The 19,090-nt window shown below is 41.3% G+C and overlaps 4 protein-coding genes and 1 long non-coding RNA gene across 6 annotated transcripts; 4 read left to right on the forward strand and 1 right to left on the reverse strand.

Annotated features, from left to right (window-relative positions):
• The first annotated feature begins 196 nt into the window (after positions 1-196).
• On the forward strand, positions 197-2,550 carry LOC306966211 (uncharacterized protein). Its single transcript, XM_079560884.1, has 5 exons — positions 197-735; positions 945-1,051; positions 1,363-1,434; positions 1,607-1,753; positions 1,847-2,550. The coding sequence occupies exons 1-5, from the start codon at positions 723-725 to the stop codon at positions 2,240-2,242; spliced, it is 735 nt and encodes a 244-aa protein (XP_079417010.1). The 5' UTR covers positions 197-722; the 3' UTR covers positions 2,243-2,550.
• Positions 2,551-2,900: 350 nt separating this feature from the next.
• On the forward strand, positions 2,901-8,279 carry grwd1 (glutamate-rich WD repeat containing 1). The gene is made up of 7 exons (XM_079560883.1): positions 2,901-3,563; positions 4,405-4,522; positions 4,665-4,827; positions 5,054-5,264; positions 5,390-5,535; positions 7,310-7,501; positions 7,733-8,279. The coding sequence occupies exons 1-7, from the start codon at positions 3,329-3,331 to the stop codon at positions 8,039-8,041; spliced, it is 1,374 nt and encodes a 457-aa protein (XP_079417009.1). The 5' UTR covers positions 2,901-3,328; the 3' UTR covers positions 8,042-8,279.
• A 392-nt stretch (positions 8,280-8,671) lies between these two features.
• Positions 8,672-11,268, reverse strand: cdc42ep5 (CDC42 effector protein (Rho GTPase binding) 5). Its single transcript, XM_079561847.1, has 2 exons — positions 11,117-11,268; positions 8,672-10,204 (listed from the first exon to the last, which is right to left on the reverse strand). Exon 2 carries the CDS (start codon positions 10,196-10,198, stop codon positions 9,314-9,316), a length of 885 nt encoding a protein of 294 aa, XP_079417973.1. The 5' UTR covers positions 10,199-10,204; positions 11,117-11,268; the 3' UTR covers positions 8,672-9,313.
• A 41-nt stretch (positions 11,269-11,309) lies between these two features.
• LOC306966988 lies at positions 11,310-12,694 on the forward strand. The gene is made up of 3 exons (XR_013793145.1): positions 11,310-11,350; positions 12,291-12,432; positions 12,519-12,694. It is a non-coding gene; the product is annotated as an uncharacterized lncRNA (long non-coding RNA).
• A 408-nt stretch (positions 12,695-13,102) lies between these two features.
• On the forward strand, positions 13,103-18,627 carry leng8 (leukocyte receptor cluster (LRC) member 8). 2 transcript variants are annotated; one of them, XM_079562179.1, is made up of 15 exons: positions 13,103-13,415; positions 13,816-13,945; positions 14,074-14,205; positions 14,285-14,362; positions 14,440-14,857; positions 14,937-15,099; positions 15,170-15,340; positions 15,444-15,680; positions 15,757-15,909; positions 15,995-16,289; positions 16,369-16,470; positions 16,543-16,611; positions 16,681-16,810; positions 16,893-17,100; positions 17,182-18,627. In XM_079562179.1, exons 1-15 carry the CDS (start codon positions 13,357-13,359, stop codon positions 17,342-17,344), a joined length of 2,508 nt encoding a protein of 835 aa, XP_079418305.1. In that variant the 5' UTR covers positions 13,103-13,356; the 3' UTR covers positions 17,345-18,627. The 2 variants fall into 2 exon arrangements, with proteins under 2 accessions (XP_079418305.1, XP_079418304.1); XM_079562178.1 differs by having other exon boundaries at positions 13,104-13,415; positions 14,934-15,099.
• The last annotated feature ends 463 nt before the right edge of the window (positions 18,628-19,090 follow it).

Here is a 19,090-nt window from a genome sequence, read left to right on the forward strand (position 1 = left end):
GGGAGAGTCCAAATGAAAAACATGCGCTCCAACAGTATGAGTAAGCCTCCTCTGTCTACTGCTCAAAGGGGGGAGGACAGGGCTGGAGGTGGGGGTCAGGGAATGTGGGGGAGCAGGGGGAGGGGGCACAGGCAGTCAATAGTGAGGTAAAACGTGTGGCAGTGGGAGGGGCCCCGACTTAAAGGGAGCACACAAGCAATCGAGCATAGCACTTTCACTTTGACTAGGCTCTGAGTGAGTGAGGCAGCAGGCAGAGGAGAGCAGGCCACTCTGTCTGCCGCCTCATCTATTAACTCGTTTCCAGGCAGAGGCACCGGGACAAATAAGGCTCTTCAGGGAGATATAGGTCAGGACATAGAAAGAACGAAAAAGAAAAAGGATACAGTACACAAACAAAAGCCTGTATGGGTAAGCCAGGATCCACTTCGTCCAAGTTGGGAACTCCAAAGAAGTAAGAGAACAGGATGGCGTGAGAAGATTAACCAGGACTTTTGGGAAAGTACCAAAGGAACATTACAGAACTTGTGCAAGAGATGGGAAGAAGACCGAAAATGAAGCTGTGAAGAAGAATAAGGCACAGCAGTGTAATCTGTGTCAAAGACCTTTTGAAGCCACAGTGGAGAAAACTTCGCCTCTGACAGCGTACACAGAACACCCTGTCTGCAGTGTTTGCTGTCAACCAGAGAAATGGAGAAGCACCCATTCTCACAAAGATAAAAAGGATGTCACTGCCAGGTGAGAAACTTGCATGTTTCACAAAAGTTGTAAAAGGAAATGCTAAAACCAAATTAGGATGATGACAATGTCTAAGGTAAGTTGAGAGAGAAATGAGTCATTGTCACAGGAAACTGTTGCGAACTCTATGAGGTGTTAATGTAAACAACAAACCACACAATCTGTCCAGTAATTTCTCTCCTTCTCTCTTTTCTTTCTGCCCAACCCAGTTTTGCTTCTACTATCACTCTGGATTGTTCAATGTGGAGGTTGTGGCTCTGACCTGGATGGTGTGAGAAACATTAAAACAACTATCGACATGAATGCAAAGGGCTTTGTAAGTAACACCTTTGGTTACTATTTTTGTTAACGTGGTATTATTTAATATTGCATTGTAGTATTCAAAGTAAAAATGCATTATTGGCAACACTTCAGTGTGTAACGCAGCATAGGTTATGACATGTCCACTTTGAAATGATGTAGCGCAGGCGGCCAGGCTCAAATGTTGTGTAATTTCAACTCAGTTAACAATTGTGCATTGTCCATGTCTAACAGACTGGTAATAACATTTACTGCATAAACAGTTTGAATTTTAATTGTCAATATTTATCGAGTTGATCTCAACTGTTATTGTCTTGTTTTTTTTAGCGATCAGTGTTTCCTAAGGACTACCATATTGTACATCATTACACAAGCAGCATTCTTTGTGACACTGACCCGGTGAGCTAACAAGCTTTCTATTTCTTTACATGTTCAATATTTTTTAGAAGACAATTGACTTTCACTTTGTGAAATGAGAGAAGGGTTGACTTACTTGTGGATGTGATTCTTGTGGCAGCTTGACACATCAGTCTTGCATCTTAAACTAATTTTAGTGTTGTCTTGCCTCCAGTGCTGTGTGTTCCCTGCTGCCGTTGTCCTCCTGGATTCATGGCATGTGCTGCTCAAAAACCTGTGGGACGAACACCTAAATCACTCCCTAGTCAGAGATCTCAAACGGACACTGGAAAAGATTATTCATATGAACAAAAACACAGAGGTACACTGTAGCATATGCTTCTATTTATAAAGACGGGAAAGATGATTGAGGCAACTGAAAGCTTACTTCTAACTTTGGTTGTCTCTTTGACAGAGGTTTCAAGAGGAGACGGATCTGAACCTACTATCTGCTCACTCCTCACCTCCAGAGGAGCTCCTCAGACTCACGTCAGAGCTCCTCTCTCGATGGATTGAAGTGGCCTGTAATGATTCTCTTAAAAGTTGCAGTCTGCCCACTTTGCCTCCCGACGTTGAAAAGAAGAACAATCCTCAGTCCATGCCTCCTCCGGTTGAAAGGAAGGACTATGATCATTCCAGAGCCAGACTTTTGACTACTCGAGCTATTGACGCCTGGGAGGAACTCGAGCTGGCGGACAGTCTCATAGACACTACACAGCTGCCGTCCAGCGGTGGCAGACTGTCTGTACCAGACTCTGTGTCCCTCTGCAGCCCACTGCTCTTCAGACTGTACTGGTGGCTGCTGTCCTGAGATCCTTTGGATGCACACTTAATGCAAGAATACTGGCACTGAAAGATTGTGTTTGAATGATTGTATGTATGGTAGTAAGCTTTTAAAAGAGGTGACATGCACACATCACACAGTTCAGTACCCATCAATGCTCATAACTGATATCACTGATAACCTATAGCTATCTTCAAAGTACAAGCTTCAGAGCTATAAGCTCCGCTCTTTATATTTAACATGATATATGCCGAGCCAGTGCACAAAAGCCAATGTCATTTTCTGTTTACAAAGATGTTATGTATGGTGTAAAATATTATGTCAGACCTTTATAAATAATTATAAATTAAATAATTTTAGATATAAGTTTTGAATTTATTTTACAGGATAAACACTACATAAACAAGCGCCTCTCTAAAATCCTTGTACTACCTAAGTTCAGGTGTGAGTGCATGATAATGTCATGTGCATCATGTGAGTTACACTTGCCCCTACATGCCGACGCCCACACACCCACCACTGTCCTTACACGACTGTTTCATAAGACATAATACAAATATGAGAAGTGAGGGTAAGATTCTCATCTACTATTTACTGAAATTATACAGAGCTCAGTCAAACAAAGGGCTGTTCACACTGTATTTGTGTTTTCATTGCCTAATGTTCTGCTAACATGCCTCCAACAGCCGATATAACCAGTCCAGACAGTATAGGCCTACTTAGAAAATCAATCAGAAGTGGCCAATCTATGACACCATTAATGGAGCTGGAACCACTAACTGTTGTTGTAAAGAGAAAGGTCTGAATAGTGTTTATTTAACTGGCTTATTCTGTCATTCTACTAGATTTTCACACATATGTACCCTTAAGGAGTTCTGCACCTAACTTTAGTTTACTGTATTCACGAGAAAAGGATGAAACGTATTTCCTAAAGTAAAGAGACTGACCGTTCCAGGCAGAGGCAAACATGCGCCAAGGGGTTAGCATATTCCCGTAAACGGGGCGAGCGGGGAGTACGGGGGAGTGGGGAGTCAGCAGCTGGAGCGAGAAGACAAACCACGTGGCCTCGCTCAAGTCTCCACCGGAAGTAAGCAAACCCGACCAAAAACCAAAATGTCTGCGCCCGGAGACGACACGTTTGCCGAGGAAGAGGGAGCCGTGGACGAGATGCAAGATGTTGTTAGCGACGACGATGACGACGACGAAGGGGTTGAGATGGAGGAAGGAGAGGGGAACGAAGGAGACGGGGAGGAAAAAGTTTACGTGCCCGGAATGGAGCCCCTGCCGCGGGGTCAGGAGCTGGAGATGGACCGCTCAGCTTACCGCATGTACCACGAGTGTCAAACGGGTAAACTATCCCATAATAAAGAGAGAGGGAATGAAAAGTCATTACTTTGGAACTATTTTTTCATGTACAAGCTAAAGTAATTGTTTGATCTGCTCAGTAAGATTTGAAGTTCAACTCTTTTATATATCATCCCTGTAATATGTAATAAGTCGAGCACTCGTGATTTGCCTATATTTTTCAATTCTGATCAATTCAAACTATTATTTTTTTTTTTTTAATGAATTAAAAATTGTCTGTATGTAAAGACTTAGTACAGTAAGCCTACCCAAGTGTTAATCAAATCAATTTAAGTTACTCGTGTAGCCCTATTGCTAAATAAACTAACCCAGTATTAGCCACATCTGACAACAGGTCTGTGATGTGTTCGGCTGCTTTGACATGTGACATTTGCTGCTACAGTGACATCATGCCTATAGATGATGACCCTAAATGATCACAATAATGTTGAGGCTGGAATTCAAAGTGATGGCTTTAATAAACTGTTTCACGTTTGCTTTTTACTGTAATAAATGTTTTTTTATGTTGACGTTTTATGGGTTGATTTGATCTGGTTTCTTGTAATTTTATGCAACTGTGAAGCACCTTGAATGTCCTTTTATACGAGTTGTGAACTACAAATAAACCTGAACAACGCTGTTGTTCTATGTCAAATTGTTGTTTTCTTTACCATAGTGTAAATTGAATCTCCCTACGCATTCCCTTATGGTCTTATGGTTTTACAGTGTTTTATAGTTTGTTATTTATCTAAGTTATGTGTTAACCCTAACCCTAAACTAATTCGTAGTTGTGAACCTGTTCATAACCATGGCAATAAACACAATTCTGATTCTGCCTTGCCTAGGTGCTCCATGTCTGAGTTTTGATGTGCTGCGAGATAAAGACGGAGATGGCAGAGAGCAGTACCCTCTGTCTATGCTGCTCTGCGCCGGCACACAGGCAGACACAGCCATCGCCAACAGGTCTGTGCTGCATGAATTTAGTAAATAAATAACATGCTCTATCATGTAGCAAATAAGCAAACTGGTCAAGACTGTGGGCATTAATAAAATGGATTTAGAAGATTTTATTGAAGAAGAAAAACCCATCTTTCCTGCCTCTTAGACTTCTGGTGATGCGAATGCATAATCTTCATGGGACCGAAAAAGATGCTGGTGAAGAGGAAAGCAGTGATGAAGACAGTGATGAAGATGAGGAGGACGAGGAGAAGAAGCCACAGATGGAGCTGGCCATGTTGCCTCACTATGGCGGCATCAACAGAGTCAGAGTAAGTGACTGTTGTATTAACCTAACCTTTTTATTACAACTTTGCTTTACTAAATTGTGTGTGATCTGCTATAATGTAACATTGGATGCTACAACTATATATTAATGTGTTATTACTTGTATATGCCTATTTAGTGAGACAAAAGAGATTGGCTTCGAGACTTGTATTAAATACCCCTATAAAATATAAGTATAATTTGAAAGTGTTTATTGATTATTTGTTGTAGGTGACACGGCGTGGGGATGTACCGTTGGCTGCTTGTTGGTCAGATAAGGGCCAGGTGGAAATATTTGACCTTCAAACACAACTCGAGGCTGTCCACAATTCTGCTGCAATGGCGACTTTTATAAGCCAGCAAAAGGAAGCCAAAGCGCTCTTCAGTTTCTCTGGACATATGACAGAAGGCTTTGCTGTTGACTGGTCACCTACAGTACCAGGTGAGGTGTAGCATTGTTTTTAATTCATCACCATCAAAATAACCAACATGTGACGGGCTTCAAAATGTAATATTCAACTTTTTTAACATCTTCATTTTAAACCCTGTCAATTGTGCCTGTTTTAGGTCGCCTTGTGAGTGGAGATTGTAAAAAGAACATTCATGTTTGGGAGCCACAGGAAGGAGGCACTTCTTGGAAGATTGACCAGCGACCATTCAGCTCTCACAGCAAGTCAGTCGAAGATCTGCAGTGGTCTCCCACGGAAGCCTCGGTATGTCCAAATGCAACATGGGAGGGCTTGTCAGTTTGAACTACCGGGATGTCTTAAAACACTGACCACTTTATATTGGAACCTTATATTGTACAAATTGTGATCAACACTGTCTCTCATTTACTTTTGCATACTAAACTGCAAATCTAAGCGTAACTGAAGTGCTTCTCAGAAAATTGCTTTTGGTAACTTGCACAAAAGTTGTCGGATCAGTTGAATTCATAATTATTTTTGATAATGAAAAGTAATTTATTAAGTATCGACAAAGTACTTACTGTAAGTCAGAGTGCCACGGATCCTCTCGTTTATGTATCACCCATATATCAGTATCAGTACTTGATCATTGAAGAGCACCTGCCCTCTTTTATTGGACCCAGCGATGCACTCACTAATTATTTTTATTTAAAATAAAATCTTACCTTTATTTACATTTGTTGTTTACAAAATTACAAGAATACATGCATATTAGGTTGCGCTTTTAATTGAAAAATGTGTGTTTTTTTGTGTGTGTAATTAAATGTAAAATATATAAATACTATATATAAATATATAAATAAATCGAATAATATCAGCGCAAGTAGCATCTTCCAAAGTTAATATTGACTAAACACTGTGCCTCAGTAACTGAAAACCTCACCACATGTCCCCGAATGAAACACAGGGCAATGTGTGATTTTTACCTGTGCTTAAAACAGTTAGTGCCTCATAAAATATGCACATGGTCAGTATTTTGCATATAATTTTAACACAAATAGTTCAACCACAGAACTAAACTCTCGGTGACATGTTATAGGCACATTAGTCTGTGTCTAGCTATGTTTTGGGGTGCAGATAGTAGAACAGGTCATCTTGTGACCGTAGGGTCGGTGGTTTGTTGTGTCCTTGGGCAAAACACTTCACCTACCTGCCCTCCAGTGTCTGACACTGGTTTATGAATGAGGGTGTGATTCATACACTGGTGTATGAATCACACCCTCATTCATAAACCAGTGTCATTCAAAACACTTTACATCAAGTGTTTCCTTGGTGTAAAGTGTTTTGAATGCCTAATGAAGGTAGAAAAGCGCGATATAAATGTGACCATTTATGTACCATATATTATATTCCCACATGCTGTTCAGCTGTGTGCCGTGTGTCCTGCCAAGTCTGCATGCAGGAACACAAATTAACCCCCTCTCTGTGCTGCCTCGGCCTGTTCCCCTCCTGCCTTCTCACCTCACTGGGACCGAGAGGCACTTATCATGGCTAATAATAAAAAGTACATCATAGAAAATGTAAGACCCGAAAAAGAAATATTTACTTTTCCTGTGAGGGGCAGGTTAGCATATGGGGTAAAAAGGGCTAGCAACATGTGCCTGTCATTGATCAGCTCCCACCAGTGCGTACTGTTGTCTCATTCTTTTTTGTGTTATTGGGCAAACCACTTACCCTGCCTTGCCTCCAGTAAGTACTTATTAACGTGAGTGTGCGTGGGTGAATGGTTCCTTGATGTGAAACGATTTGAGTTTCCAAAGAGAACATTAACATGAGCAGCAGAAATCAATTAGACATGTTTTGTCCTGATGTCGCCTTTTAATTCTGACTGAATCTATATTATGAGCGTCCTGTTTGTCGATGCACTCTTTTATCCTACTTTGTATCCTATATTAGCCCTGGGACACTGATGAACCCATACTAAAGGTTGAATGAGAAAAAAACACAACAAGCCACTTGCAGAAGAACATGTGGCTGCATAATGAAGGTTGTTATTGTAATTGTTGAACTTTTTCTCCAGGTTTTTGCATCTTGTTCTGTGGATCAGTCTATCAGAGTCTGGGACATCCGTGCACCTCCAAACTCTATGCTCTCAGCCAATGAAGCGCACTCATCAGACATTAATGTCATCAGCTGGAACAGAAGTGAACCTTTCCTTTTATCGGGAGGTGATGATGGGATTCTCAAAGTCTGGGACCTGCGACAGTTTAAGGTACAAGCCGTAACACAGTAAATCAATGAGATGAGTAATATTATCCTTCTGTCGAGCTCATAAATTGACTGTTAATTCCAATGTATATTTTGTGATGCAGCTAAATTAACAATATGTATGGTAAAAAACAAAATGCACAGCTTGGCCGTAGTGGTTAAGGCTGTTGCGCGTCAAGTTTTAACTGGGAGCCACAGTCTCCTTTATTAATGGGAAACATTTTCACTGCTGCAGACTGGACGTCCCGTGGCAAATTTCAAGCAGCACAGCGCTCCCATCACCTCAGTGGAGTGGAACCCAGTGGACTCGAGCGTGTTCGCCGCTTCCGGAGCCGATGATGTGGTCAGCCAATGGGATCTGTCCGTGGAGTCATGTGACGTGGGGGCCCGGGTGGAGGGATTGAAAGATCTGCCGCCTCAGCTGCTCTTCCTGCATCAGGGTCAAAGTGAGATCAAAGAGGTGCACTGGCATCCACAGCTACCAGGTGTACTGGTCTCCACAGCTCTGTCCGGTTTCAACGTGTTCCGGACGATATCTGTGTAGCGTTTGAGGACACAGTGACTGCAGCTGAAATGAACTGAGAAGGAAGTGTAGGCGCCACTGACAATATGAGCAACTTTTTGGATTATCTCAATAATGATAAACGGACAATTGTTTTTGCAATCCTTCAGAAATGTGTGTGTAAATGTGTTCTTGTTCTTATCAATTTCTGTAGTGAGCGAAGGGACAAAAATAAACCTGGCTGTAATAAATAACCCACCATCCAAAACGTAGCGATAACATGTGCTTGTTTGCTCATCAGCTCCGTTTGCAGCTTTTCAATAGGTTTTGAAAATGAATGACATTATGCAATTTTGCAAGAACACGCCATTACTTACAAGACTATTTCTAAAGCAATGAGTTCATATATACTATATTCATATGTCTTAACGATTTGCATAATGTAGTAATGCATAAAATATACTTTGATAACAAGTGTATTGTTACATTTGAAGTGTGTTTAATGAAGGGATGAATGTGCCAAGTTGGAAGTCCAAAAAAGTAAAAATAAACAAAAGGCAAATATTCTAAATCTACTCTGTATATATTTCTTAACATATCCTGGTCAATTGTTCATAATAAGACACAGTAACAGCATGTTTATATTCAAATATAATATTTATATAAGCTTGACAGATAAATAGTTTCAACTTGTTTGTAAAAAATGAAACCTTTTTATACACGAAACAATAAGGCAGTTGTGTGAACTAATAAACAGTCTTTGGTTTCAAAGGAAGCAGAGGGCCAGTACGGCTATAAAACTGAGTGAATCAACAAACCTGATGGCATGATGTTTAGTGTGACCTAATTCACAGTTGCTCTTGACAAAATGTGTCATTATTTCTCAATATATTGCTGTTTTTTACTCAAAGAAATTACGCATAATATAAAAGCAACAAAGATGCACATTAAGACTTGGGGAAATAAAGAACAGTGAAGCTTGGAGCTCTTTTTAAGTTACATAAAATCTATTGACATTTTTAGATTTAAAAAATACATAATATTGCCATTATAAAAATAAGGATTGAGAAGATGTCCACTGAACAAAATGTCACACATGATGAAGTGCTACTCTTTCACAATAACATAATGAATGCTTTGGTGCATCGCTAGAAGACAAATGTTGTTTTTCCAGTTGAGTAACATTGTCTGCGAGTTGTATAGCTTAAGTACTTGAGTCAGATACAGCTTGCATCAATGTTTGTCGTAATAAAGCCGCCCTCCCTTCTTAGGGAAGGGTTGTACTCTTGATACAGCAAAACTTTGGTCTATCTCTTATAGACCAATTTCATCATCAAACTCATCTTCAAAAGTATAGCCCTTTCCTACTTCCTCATCCTCTTCTGAGTCAGTTTCTGAGTGGCAAATGTCCACCTTCCTTCTGTCCAACGGGGTAATACCCTCGTAGTCTGAGCTGTGGGATGAAGCAGGACTTGGGGGGAGTTCTACCTGTTCGGTGGTGAAGGTTTCTGTTGTAGTCTGGTCTCCGCTGATTGACCGCTCATTGTCAACTTTTATCGGGCTGTGGCACTCCAGCTCATCCTCCTCATCCTGGAAGTCAAATCCTTGTCCCTCCTCCTCTTCGGACGGCTGTCGTATGATTTCTTCTCGCTTGTCGCTGAATCTCACTTTGGGTCGTAAACCTCTATTTGGCCTGAGCCCGTTTCCATCTGGTATCCTGCTGTCTCCCTCCAGATTTTCATCCACCAAGTTCTTTCCGTTTAGCTCATTTCTCAATTCCACAGACCTCTCCGTGGCACCATTTTTCCCTTGGTTTATTTCCACCGACGAGACGCTACTTGTGGGACTAAACACTTCTTCCATCCCTATACCGTCCATCACCCCTAAAACATCTCCGAGCATAGATGGGCCAAGATCCAAGTCCAGATCCAAAGTAAACGAAGAGACAGACTCCGAATGTAAAGCCTCATTGCTATCCACGTGGTCAGCTGCCACTTCTGTTTCAACAGGTGGAGAAGCGGCCGAGCTCCCTTGGTTGTCAGGGTTGCTTGAACTGGGGCCAACCGTGGACAGGAAAGAGGTGTCGCCGAACGTGTCGCCTCCCCTCCCGATGTGCATTGTGTGGCGAAAGTCCCCCAGAGGAGCTGAGATCATAGTAGGATCCAGTCGAGGGGCCCGAGATGATTTATGAAGTGGCATGGCTGTCTAGAAAGGAAAAGAGCAAAGGTTTAGGCCCTTGTACAAAGCGTTACAGTAGGGGTGGGCAGCAGAACAATGTAAAATAGACTTTCTCCTATTACTCAACCTACAGGTGGATTTGACTAATGGCGAAAAAGTATGGACTCAGAAGAAGAAGCTAGCTTTAATGTCCTCTTAAAGCCTATATGCAGCTATTATGTGCACATGAATTGTCATACAATAGAAATAGTGCTCTGGCTCTGATGTAATATGCCCATTCCTACCACAAAGTATCACATAAGATGGTAAAAACATCTTCAGTGTTGAGCAATAATGCGTGAAACCAATCTGCTTCTTGGCACTGGAGCGTGCTTGAGGACCATGCTGGGACTTGCACATGTAAGAGACTCATGCAACGTTAGCACATACTTTTCTCTGCCCTCAGGGGTGTGAGTGAGACAAAAACACAGCAACTTTCTCCCAAAAATGAAATAAGATATTCCACAATTGACTTTTGTTTCTAAAGTGATAACAATAGGCAAATAGTCTATCATGTAGGAGTTACATTTAGGGTTATTAATGGCTGACTAAACCTGTACTAATATTGGAAGAGGCCAATCCTGAATTTATTGACCTGACTTCATTACCATCAAAACATTAACACCATATGGTCAATATCTGTTGACCTGTAGGGCTAAAGAGCACCAGTAGAGTAGGATTAGTGGTTAAAAAAGTTAGTGTTGACATATGACAAAACCTTCTACACAATTATAACAATACAGCTGTGGGAACAAACACATCAAAGCAATACTTCAAATGACTATAATGTACTTTAGAACTAGATGTACAATAGGAGCTCTTACAGTGACTAGTTACTAACTTCACTCACCTGAGAGGGTCGCCAAACATCCAAAAATCAGAAATGAAACAATTACTTACTTCGTTGTATGTGATAGGGGATCAACTTTGACTCCTTCAAGGTATTGGCCAGTCCAACTTTTTCATCTGACTTTGTGATGTCGCTTGCTTCCCGCTCGCCTTTTGCCTCCGCTCTTTTCTCGCTGTTGCTTGTGTGAATTTTCTTCGCGTTTTTTTTTTTTCCAAAGGGATGGGCTCGAACCAAGGAAGTGACGCGCAGTTATTGGGGAGAGCCGAAGGATCAAAGTTCTTCTGGTATGTTCTCAGTCTTTGACATGCAGAAGTATTTGCTTCAGAGGAACGTTTGCTCACCAGATGCCACAATTGAATTAGTTGAGGGTATGTTAGGTCAAGGTCTACAAAAGGCTTATGATGTGAACTCAAACCAAGCGTCCCAATCATAAAATTTGTTTGAATTTTCTTCAATTGTATGCATTACTGTATGATTATATGATCAATTGCTGAACTGGATTTTAAGAGTAGCCTATGAAAGTAGTGGTTGCTGTTATAAAGTGTAAGAATAAAGTGTGATCTAGGTTCAGATATGCAGCTTATTCTTTTCTTCTATAGCAGTGGTTCTCAAATTAAGGCTGGGGGGCCACTCAGGGTCCCTTGGAACTAAATGACAATTCACTGATATACATTTCGAATTTATGATATATTTTTAAATACATATAACATTGATGGTAATAACTATTCCGAAAACAAAATCAGATCACTTATTCTCTTTTGCTTTACACATGGTTTTAAACTCTCTAAAGCGTGCCCGGTCCCAAAAGGTTTGAGAACTCTAGATTAAAAACCGTATGTCTTAGAGTGGAAGGTTGTTCATAAAGGTGTCAAATCGAAATCTGTGTCCTTATGTCAATTCATGAAATAACTCTTAGTGTGTGCGCTTTAAAGATTTTATATTGCTCCAAAACACAGCTTTGAGTTCATCCCAAACTTCTCACCCTCTGATCCTTTCACCAAACTCTGGGAACAGTAAAACACATATTTACTTCACAACATGTAATTCCACTGCCCTCAAAATTGTAACACATCTAATTAGGGTGGTGAATGAATTACTGAGATTTTTTCCCTGTTGGTAATTTTAGCCACAGATTGCATGTTCAGGGTATCTTCTTCTTTGAGACATAATTGCAAAGTGTGTAAGTTTGCATCTTATTGAATGTTTTTTTTCCTTTTTCTTAAGCATGTGTCTTCTTTCCTTTCGTCAGACACAAAACTGCACCCCTGATGGCAATAGCACGGGTAAGTCATCACTCTGCGTGTGTCACAGACGTTTGACATGTTTGTGTGATGATGTAAACATACAGAGAGCATTTGTGAACATGGTAAACTTACAAACGTCCCTGATTCTGAATCTTTTGTTTTTCTTCGCCCCCATCATCTTCTAAAACCCTATGGTATTTGTCCTCAGAATCTCATTCACAAGAGCACTCATGAGTCACATCCTGGTCAAAGACCCCACAAGGACATCCTGCACAGCTGGACCTTCCTCCAAGAATGATGTAAAAAATTCCTAAAGCATGGGCCAGTTTAAATTAGAATAACCCATCCATATGTATTAAATTCTTGGACTTCAGACTTTCTGCTACCTCCATCTCTTCTCGAGGAATCCCTTTTGTGTTTCACTTGTTGTATCCTTTGGAGTTTTTACTACTTCACTACATACACATATTTAGTTTTGTTAACAACGGTGACAATATGCTCCACTCTTCAAATGTACCAATAAAGACCTTTTATTATAATGTATGAAATAAATTAACCACGTTGAATGTTTCATTAAGCTGGGTAGGACAACAACATTAAACTTTGTTTACTTCTGACTAGGAGTCTTGCCCAATTTTTGGTCTTTTGGGCTCATTCTTTTGGCGACGTTGTAAAGCAGTGAACGGGAGTGCGGGCGCAGCGAGTGCCTGTCAGACAATACTCAGGGCTGTAATAATCCTGGCTCCGCTGGTTGCTTTGCCTTATCTACCATTTTGTATCTCACCACGGTCAGACGAAGCTCGACTGTCAACAGAGAACTACCGAGAATTTATCCTTGTAGAAATGTCTTGTAGAATTGTCGTTTATAATTTAGGGATATATTGCTAATTGTGTAAACTAACCGACCCGCGCGTTCTTTTGTTGTACATTTTACGTTGAACACTCCATTTCGTTTTGACAATACCTTGTTTACCGTCCGCTGTGGCTTCAGTTCGAAGCTAAAGCTAACGTTGCTACTAGCGTCAGATAGCCATAGCGTTAGCCTGATGCTAAGTTGTGTTGAAATGGCGGCCAACACGACACAAACTGCGCCCTCAACAAACTGGTATGTGTGATTTCCATTTAAGAAAATGTATAAATGACTGAATGGTTGATTAATGGTTATATCAACATTTGAACTCCTGTTTTTCTGTGGCACAGATATTAACATTAGCTTAGCTAAAGTCGTTGGGATCTGGATCGCCTAAAACTATCCATGGTAGCTTTTATGTCATCCGAATTCCGCTTTTTGGGGCTAATAGTTTAAAAATATAATCAGCGGAAGCTTATTGCGTGTTGTTGGTTTAATATAAGGGCGTCTGTACTAAAATACTTTGGGAGTGGCACTTACCAGTGTGTTTATGTCCTGTCATTTCGCTCATGACGTTATACTGATTTGTGTAAAGTTGTTTGCCTTATCTGTAATCGTTAAGCTTATGATCTCTGACTGTGTTGTATGTATGCAGGTCCTATGGTAGCGCTTCTGAAGGCCAAGCTCATGAAAATCCTGAATGGGAGAAAGCAAGACAAGCATTAGCCTCCATTAACAAAAGTCAAACTCCAACAAAGACAACACAAGCAAATAGGACAACAGAGGTATTTTATCATTTCATTTGTATCAGTTTGTTCAGCTGCGATTTGATACATGTACAAACAACCTCTGCAAGAAAGATAAACCCATTGTTCAACAACACACTAGAACAGTGCTCATTTTGTTATTTCAGGCCGGTCAATTTCAGCCTGGTGCGGCAGATGCTCTTCAGCAGCAGCAGTACTATCAATGGTACCAGCAAAATCAACAGCAGCAGTACCCTGGATATACATATCCATATAATTACTACTACCCTATGCCACCTGTAAGTACTTTTTATTACCTCTGTAATCATCCTATTTTGTTGTTCATTTAAATGTAAGAAATGTCTCTTGCTAATGTAGTATGGCGCACCATATCCACCAAATCAGTACAATGTACCGCAAGGTCATTTTCCAGGATCATCAGCTCCTAATGGACAGGTATGAAAAAATAATAATTAATAACAATTAACTAGAAAAATGACTTCACAATAATATTATTTTATCTGTATTTACAGCCCCCTCCAGTTCCTGGAATTGAAGATCAATCTTCCAGTTTCTCTTCTCAGCCTCAGCCTCCACCCCCTGCTGCACCACAACCACCTCAAAGTCCTAGCTCCTCAGAGAAACCCCCTCCACCCCCTCCCATCCCTCCCCCACCCAACAACCAATATCCACCCCCCCCATCCCAAAATTCATACAATCCACCCAACTCTATGTCATACCAACCATCTGACCCAAACCAAATGCAAGTTTACAATCATTCCCAGGCAAGGCCTGGTTATGGGCAGGGCTTTCAAGCACAAAATAATTATCAGCCTTCTAGTGGTCCGCAGCAACAGCAGCCAGGGCAGTATGGCCCAGGAATGGGAAGAGGAGATGCAAACAAAACCAAAAACCAAAAGCAAGGACAGCAACTGTGGCACCGCATGAAACGTAAGTTGAGGTTTTCAATTTTATCAATTTTCATGTTAGTTTTACTGTTTGACAACTTTAATATAATTTACTGTAGAAGCACCAGGAACTGCTTCTCTGAAGTTTAATATACCCAAAAGGCCATATCAGGCTCAATCAGGACCCAATCAGGCCTTTGCTGCTGGAGAGCAGCCTCTGGGAATGAACCCCTCTCCTTCATCTCCATCCACTGCAGGTGCAGCACCTGGAACTCCACAGCCTCGGTGAGTTTCTGCTCATCCTCTTATTCTCTCTTATTCAATGAATAATGTACTGAACAGGTTTTCTCTTCAGTCCACAAGACTGGCCGCAGGCCATGAAGGAATATGTGCAGCGGTGTTTCACTGCTTGTGAGACGGAGGACGACAAAGATCGCACAGAAAAGGTGTTGAAGGAAATATTACAGGACCGGTTAAAGGATGGCTCTGCTTACACCATAGACTGGACCAGAGAACCTCTGCCTGAGTAAGTGTAACTATGCACCGTCTTCCCTCTATATAAAATGCCCTTGTTTGTGCAGACAAACAACCTTTCCTTTGAGTTAATGACTGCATAATTTTTATTCTAGGCTTAAAGCCAAGCCATCTCGCTGGGAGACTATTTCAGGTCAAAGGGCATCTGAAAGCTCCATTAGTCGTGGAGGAGGTGCTGTCTCTAGAGGAAGAGGTGGGCACAGATTAGGAAATTACAGAAATATCTTCATCCAAAGAAGTCCCTCTTCTAGTTCCTCACGGTCCTCCTCCCGCTCACCGTCCCCCTCTCATGGCCGTCATCGGGATCGCAGCAACCAAAGGCACAGGAGAAGGTGGTTTGTTTTTCTTTTTTCTTGCATATGGATTTTGACTTTGCTATGTTTTTTATTGTATGTACTTTGCTTTTAGCGACTCTGGCTCACAGTCAGACAGCAGCATCTCCAGTGATCTACGGCCACAGCTCTCGAGGCGTGGCCAGAAAGGGGGACGTGGCCGCGGAAATGACAGAGAGCGGGGGCGCGGAGGCAGAGGAAGAGGAGGAAAAGCCAACAGAGGGAGGAGGTATGATTAGAGATGTGCTCTCCACTTTTCTCTTATTTTCCTCGTCTTCTTTTTTGAGGACTGAACAGAGTTTTTGTTTCGACAGAAACATGGAAGATACAAGTAACACTGTGTCAAAGAAAAGGAAAGGAGGCAATGCTGGACTTGACTTCCATGACCCCAATCGAGAAGCTAAAAAGCAGAGCCGAGCAGCACGTTTCCACAAGCAACTTCGCTCGGAGCCTTTGGTTCTGTCCATTAATGCCCTGGAGGTGCCAGACGGGTCACAGGAGGGCCTCAACTGGGAAGACTGTCCCATTGTAGGAACATGTCAGGATATCACAAAACACTATTTAAGGCTAACCTGTGCCCCAGACCCCTCAACTGTCCGCCCAGTTCATGTAAGATTATATTGTGTGTTTTATTGGTGTTGTAGAAAGATGATTTCTTCAATTCCAACCACTTTGCTGCCTTGTCCAGGTACTTAGAAAGTCTCTTGAGGCTGTAAAAGCTCACTGGAAAAACAATCAAGACTACACTTATGCATGTGAACAGATGAAGTCTATTCGACAGGACCTTACAGTGAGTTTGTGAAAAGGACTTTCTCGTAGGAGTGAGTGAAAAATCCTGTTTTTTAATCCTGTCATTCCTCAGGTCCAAGGAGTTCGTACTGACTTCACAGTCGAAGTGTACGAGTGTCACGCCCGAATCGCATTGGAAAAGGTAAGCCATTGTTTTCCCACTATGGCAGTTTCTTACATTTACTTTCATATTTCTGCCATTGCTTGTTAGGGCGACCATGAAGAGTTCAACCAATGCCAGACACAGCTGAAGGCTTTGTATAAGGAATATCCATCTGAAAACGTTGGAGAGTTTACGGCATACAGATTTTTATATTACATCTTCACCAAAAACTCTGGCGGTAGGTTGACTTAATTAATTCTTTATTTTATTTCAATACAGTTGGTTCAAGTAGAATAACTAACCTCATGTTGTGTTTGCAGATCTGACGACAGAGTTGGTGTACTTGACACCAGCACTCAGGGCAGATAAATGTGTCGCACATGCACTGTCCCTCCGCGCTGCCTGGGCATTAGGGAATTACCACAGATTTTTTAAATTGTACCTGCAAGCTCCTCGTATGGCTTCATACCTCATTGACAAGTTTGTTGAGAGGGAAAGAAAAGAGGCTCTTCGGGCCATAGTCAAAACGTACGTCTTGTCATTGAGGCCAATTCTCATCATCAGAAGTGTGTTAATCTGACGTGTGCTTTTTGATTTTTTCTGTTGCAGGTTTAGGCCTGATGTGCCAGTGCAGCAAGTTCAGTCCGCTTTGGGGTTTGATTGTTTAGACTCCTGTATGGCATTCCTTACGGGGCTAGGTGTTACCTTTACCTCCTATGACCCTAAAAGGATAGACTGCAAAGCTAGCACAGCCATTCTGGCAGCCTCTTGAGCCAGTATGGTTTAGAGATCGCTGTGGACTCCTTAGTATTATATGCACTGCACTTCAGATGTAGGCCAGCTGACACCTGAGCTTACTGCCAGATAGACATAATGTTCTGACCCTCACACAAGGTTTAGATCTGAGGCTCATCAAGTCTTCACATATACACATTCATTAGTTAAAAGTACCCCCCAAATCCTCTTGTCCTTTATCAGGTTAGGGAAACCTGTCTGTGGGCAGCAAGTAATCCCAAAGCTAAATCAGGGAGAGATGCTCAAGTATCCTGTTGAGTTGCCGACATTAGATGCCAAGCTAACAGTGTTCTGTTATGTTCTTCCTTCCCCAAGTCAACAGCTTCAAGACATGAAGATCGAGCCTTGTCAAAAGAGAACACAAGTTCTCGAGTCCTCCTTTCAGACTGTCAGATAAAGTTTTTAAACGTCAGTTCACCTGATGAAGATCCGATGGTTTGTATGTATAGGCTGGCACCAGGAAAAGCCAAATGACTGAAATTTGAAAGAATGGACAATGGAGTACAGGGTGACCTCGTGCATATGTCTGGGCTGAGCAGTGGGTCATCTCGTCACTGAAGCAGTTTACTCTGGAATAACCCTTCCTCAGGTAGCTGGAATGTACCGTGTTGCAGCAAATGATCAACGCTCGCCTTCAAAAGTGGAAATTTGCAAATTGGTAACAAGTCTTCTAAAGAGATGCCAGCAAGTCTTCACCGAAAAGCCAAGTCATCTTTTGTAGATGGGATCCAGCAGTGGTTTGTATGCTGTACCTGCTCTGTCAACGCTCTGGTAAGATGAAGACCTCCGTGCTGCAGGACGGATGGAGATGTCACAGCGGCATTTCTCTCAATTAGTTTGTCCTCTTTTGGCTGCTGTCTGTTAAAGGAAATTCATCACGAATCAGATTTTTATAAAGTTAATAAATGAATTGACTGTAAATTTTAGATTCTAGTCTGCTTGTTATCTAAAATTATAACCTCCAAATTCTTAGAATAAGGCAATATGTTCAAAGTTTATTTTTGTTTATCCACAGTCTATGAAATATGATTTCTTTTGGGAACAATTGGATGAAAACCAGCAAAACATTTTAGTATTTTCATTTGTCTTTCATCAATCAATGGAGTCATTGTAAAACAGAACTTTTGTACATTTTGCTGAAGTATTTAAGGTATAGAGTAAGATTGTAATTTTGTAAATTGGTATTTACAGTTTTGTAGAGTGGGTTTTTGGTTCTGTAATATAGGAGTAAGTGAGGCTTTTGTTTTTGAAATTGAGAATTTCAGTTAAATATATATAAATATATATATATACAGTGGGGAAAAAAAGTATTTGGTCAGTTTCACATAGACATTGTATTGGATTTTGGCCAAATACCTTTTTTTCCCCACTGTACATGCTGTGGAAGGCTAAGTTTACATTTTCAAATTTCAATTTTTTTTTAAATTAATCCACCCAAATCAATTCTTTGCAAGTAAAAAGACTGCACATCAAGACAGTCATGTCAGAAACCTTGAATGTTGTGGGAATATTGTATAAGAGTTTTTGTCAAATCAAAGTTGTAATGTTGCTGACAACTGACTTATCCTCTTTTCTCTCACTCTTTATTCACCTGCTCCTCCACCCTCCCTCACCTCTGTCACCAGAATCTCCTCAGCTGGCAGCTGCACTGCAGCCATGGAGCCCAGGGGGAAACCAAAGTTGCTCCAGACACGGCCGGAGAGCCAACTGTGAGCCACACAAG

Source organism: Gobius niger (assembly GCF_951799975.1).
Source record: "Gobius niger genome assembly, chromosome: 8".
NCBI lineage: Eukaryota > Metazoa > Chordata > Actinopteri > Gobiiformes > Gobiidae > Gobius > Gobius niger.

Coding starts and splice junctions, on each gene's coding strand:
- LOC306966211 (XM_079560884.1), top strand. Junction 1,052..1,362: donor ACATGAATGCAAAGGGCTTT/GTAAGTAACACC, acceptor TGTTTTTTTTAG/CGATCAGTGTTTCCTAAGGA. Junction 1,435..1,606: donor TTCTTTGTGACACTGACCCG/GTGAGCTAACAA, acceptor TCTTGCCTCCAG/TGCTGTGTGTTCCCTGCTGC.
- grwd1 (XM_079560883.1), top strand. CDS start 3,329: ATGTCTGCGCCCGGAGACGACACGTTTGCCGAGGAAGAGGGAGCCGTG. Junction 5,265..5,389: donor CTGGTCACCTACAGTACCAG/GTGAGGTGTAGC, acceptor TGCCTGTTTTAG/GTCGCCTTGTGAGTGGAGAT. Junction 7,502..7,732: donor GGGACCTGCGACAGTTTAAG/GTACAAGCCGTA, acceptor TCACTGCTGCAG/ACTGGACGTCCCGTGGCAAA.
- cdc42ep5 (XM_079561847.1), bottom strand. CDS start 10,198: ATGCCACTTCATAAATCATCTCGGGCCCCTCGACTGGATCCTACTATG.
- leng8 (XM_079562178.1), top strand. CDS start 13,357: ATGCTAAGTTGTGTTGAAATGGCGGCCAACACGACACAAACTGCGCCC. Junction 15,341..15,443: donor ACCAGAGAACCTCTGCCTGA/GTAAGTGTAACT, acceptor TTTTTATTCTAG/GCTTAAAGCCAAGCCATCTC. Junction 15,681..15,756: donor AACCAAAGGCACAGGAGAAG/GTGGTTTGTTTT, acceptor CTTTGCTTTTAG/CGACTCTGGCTCACAGTCAG.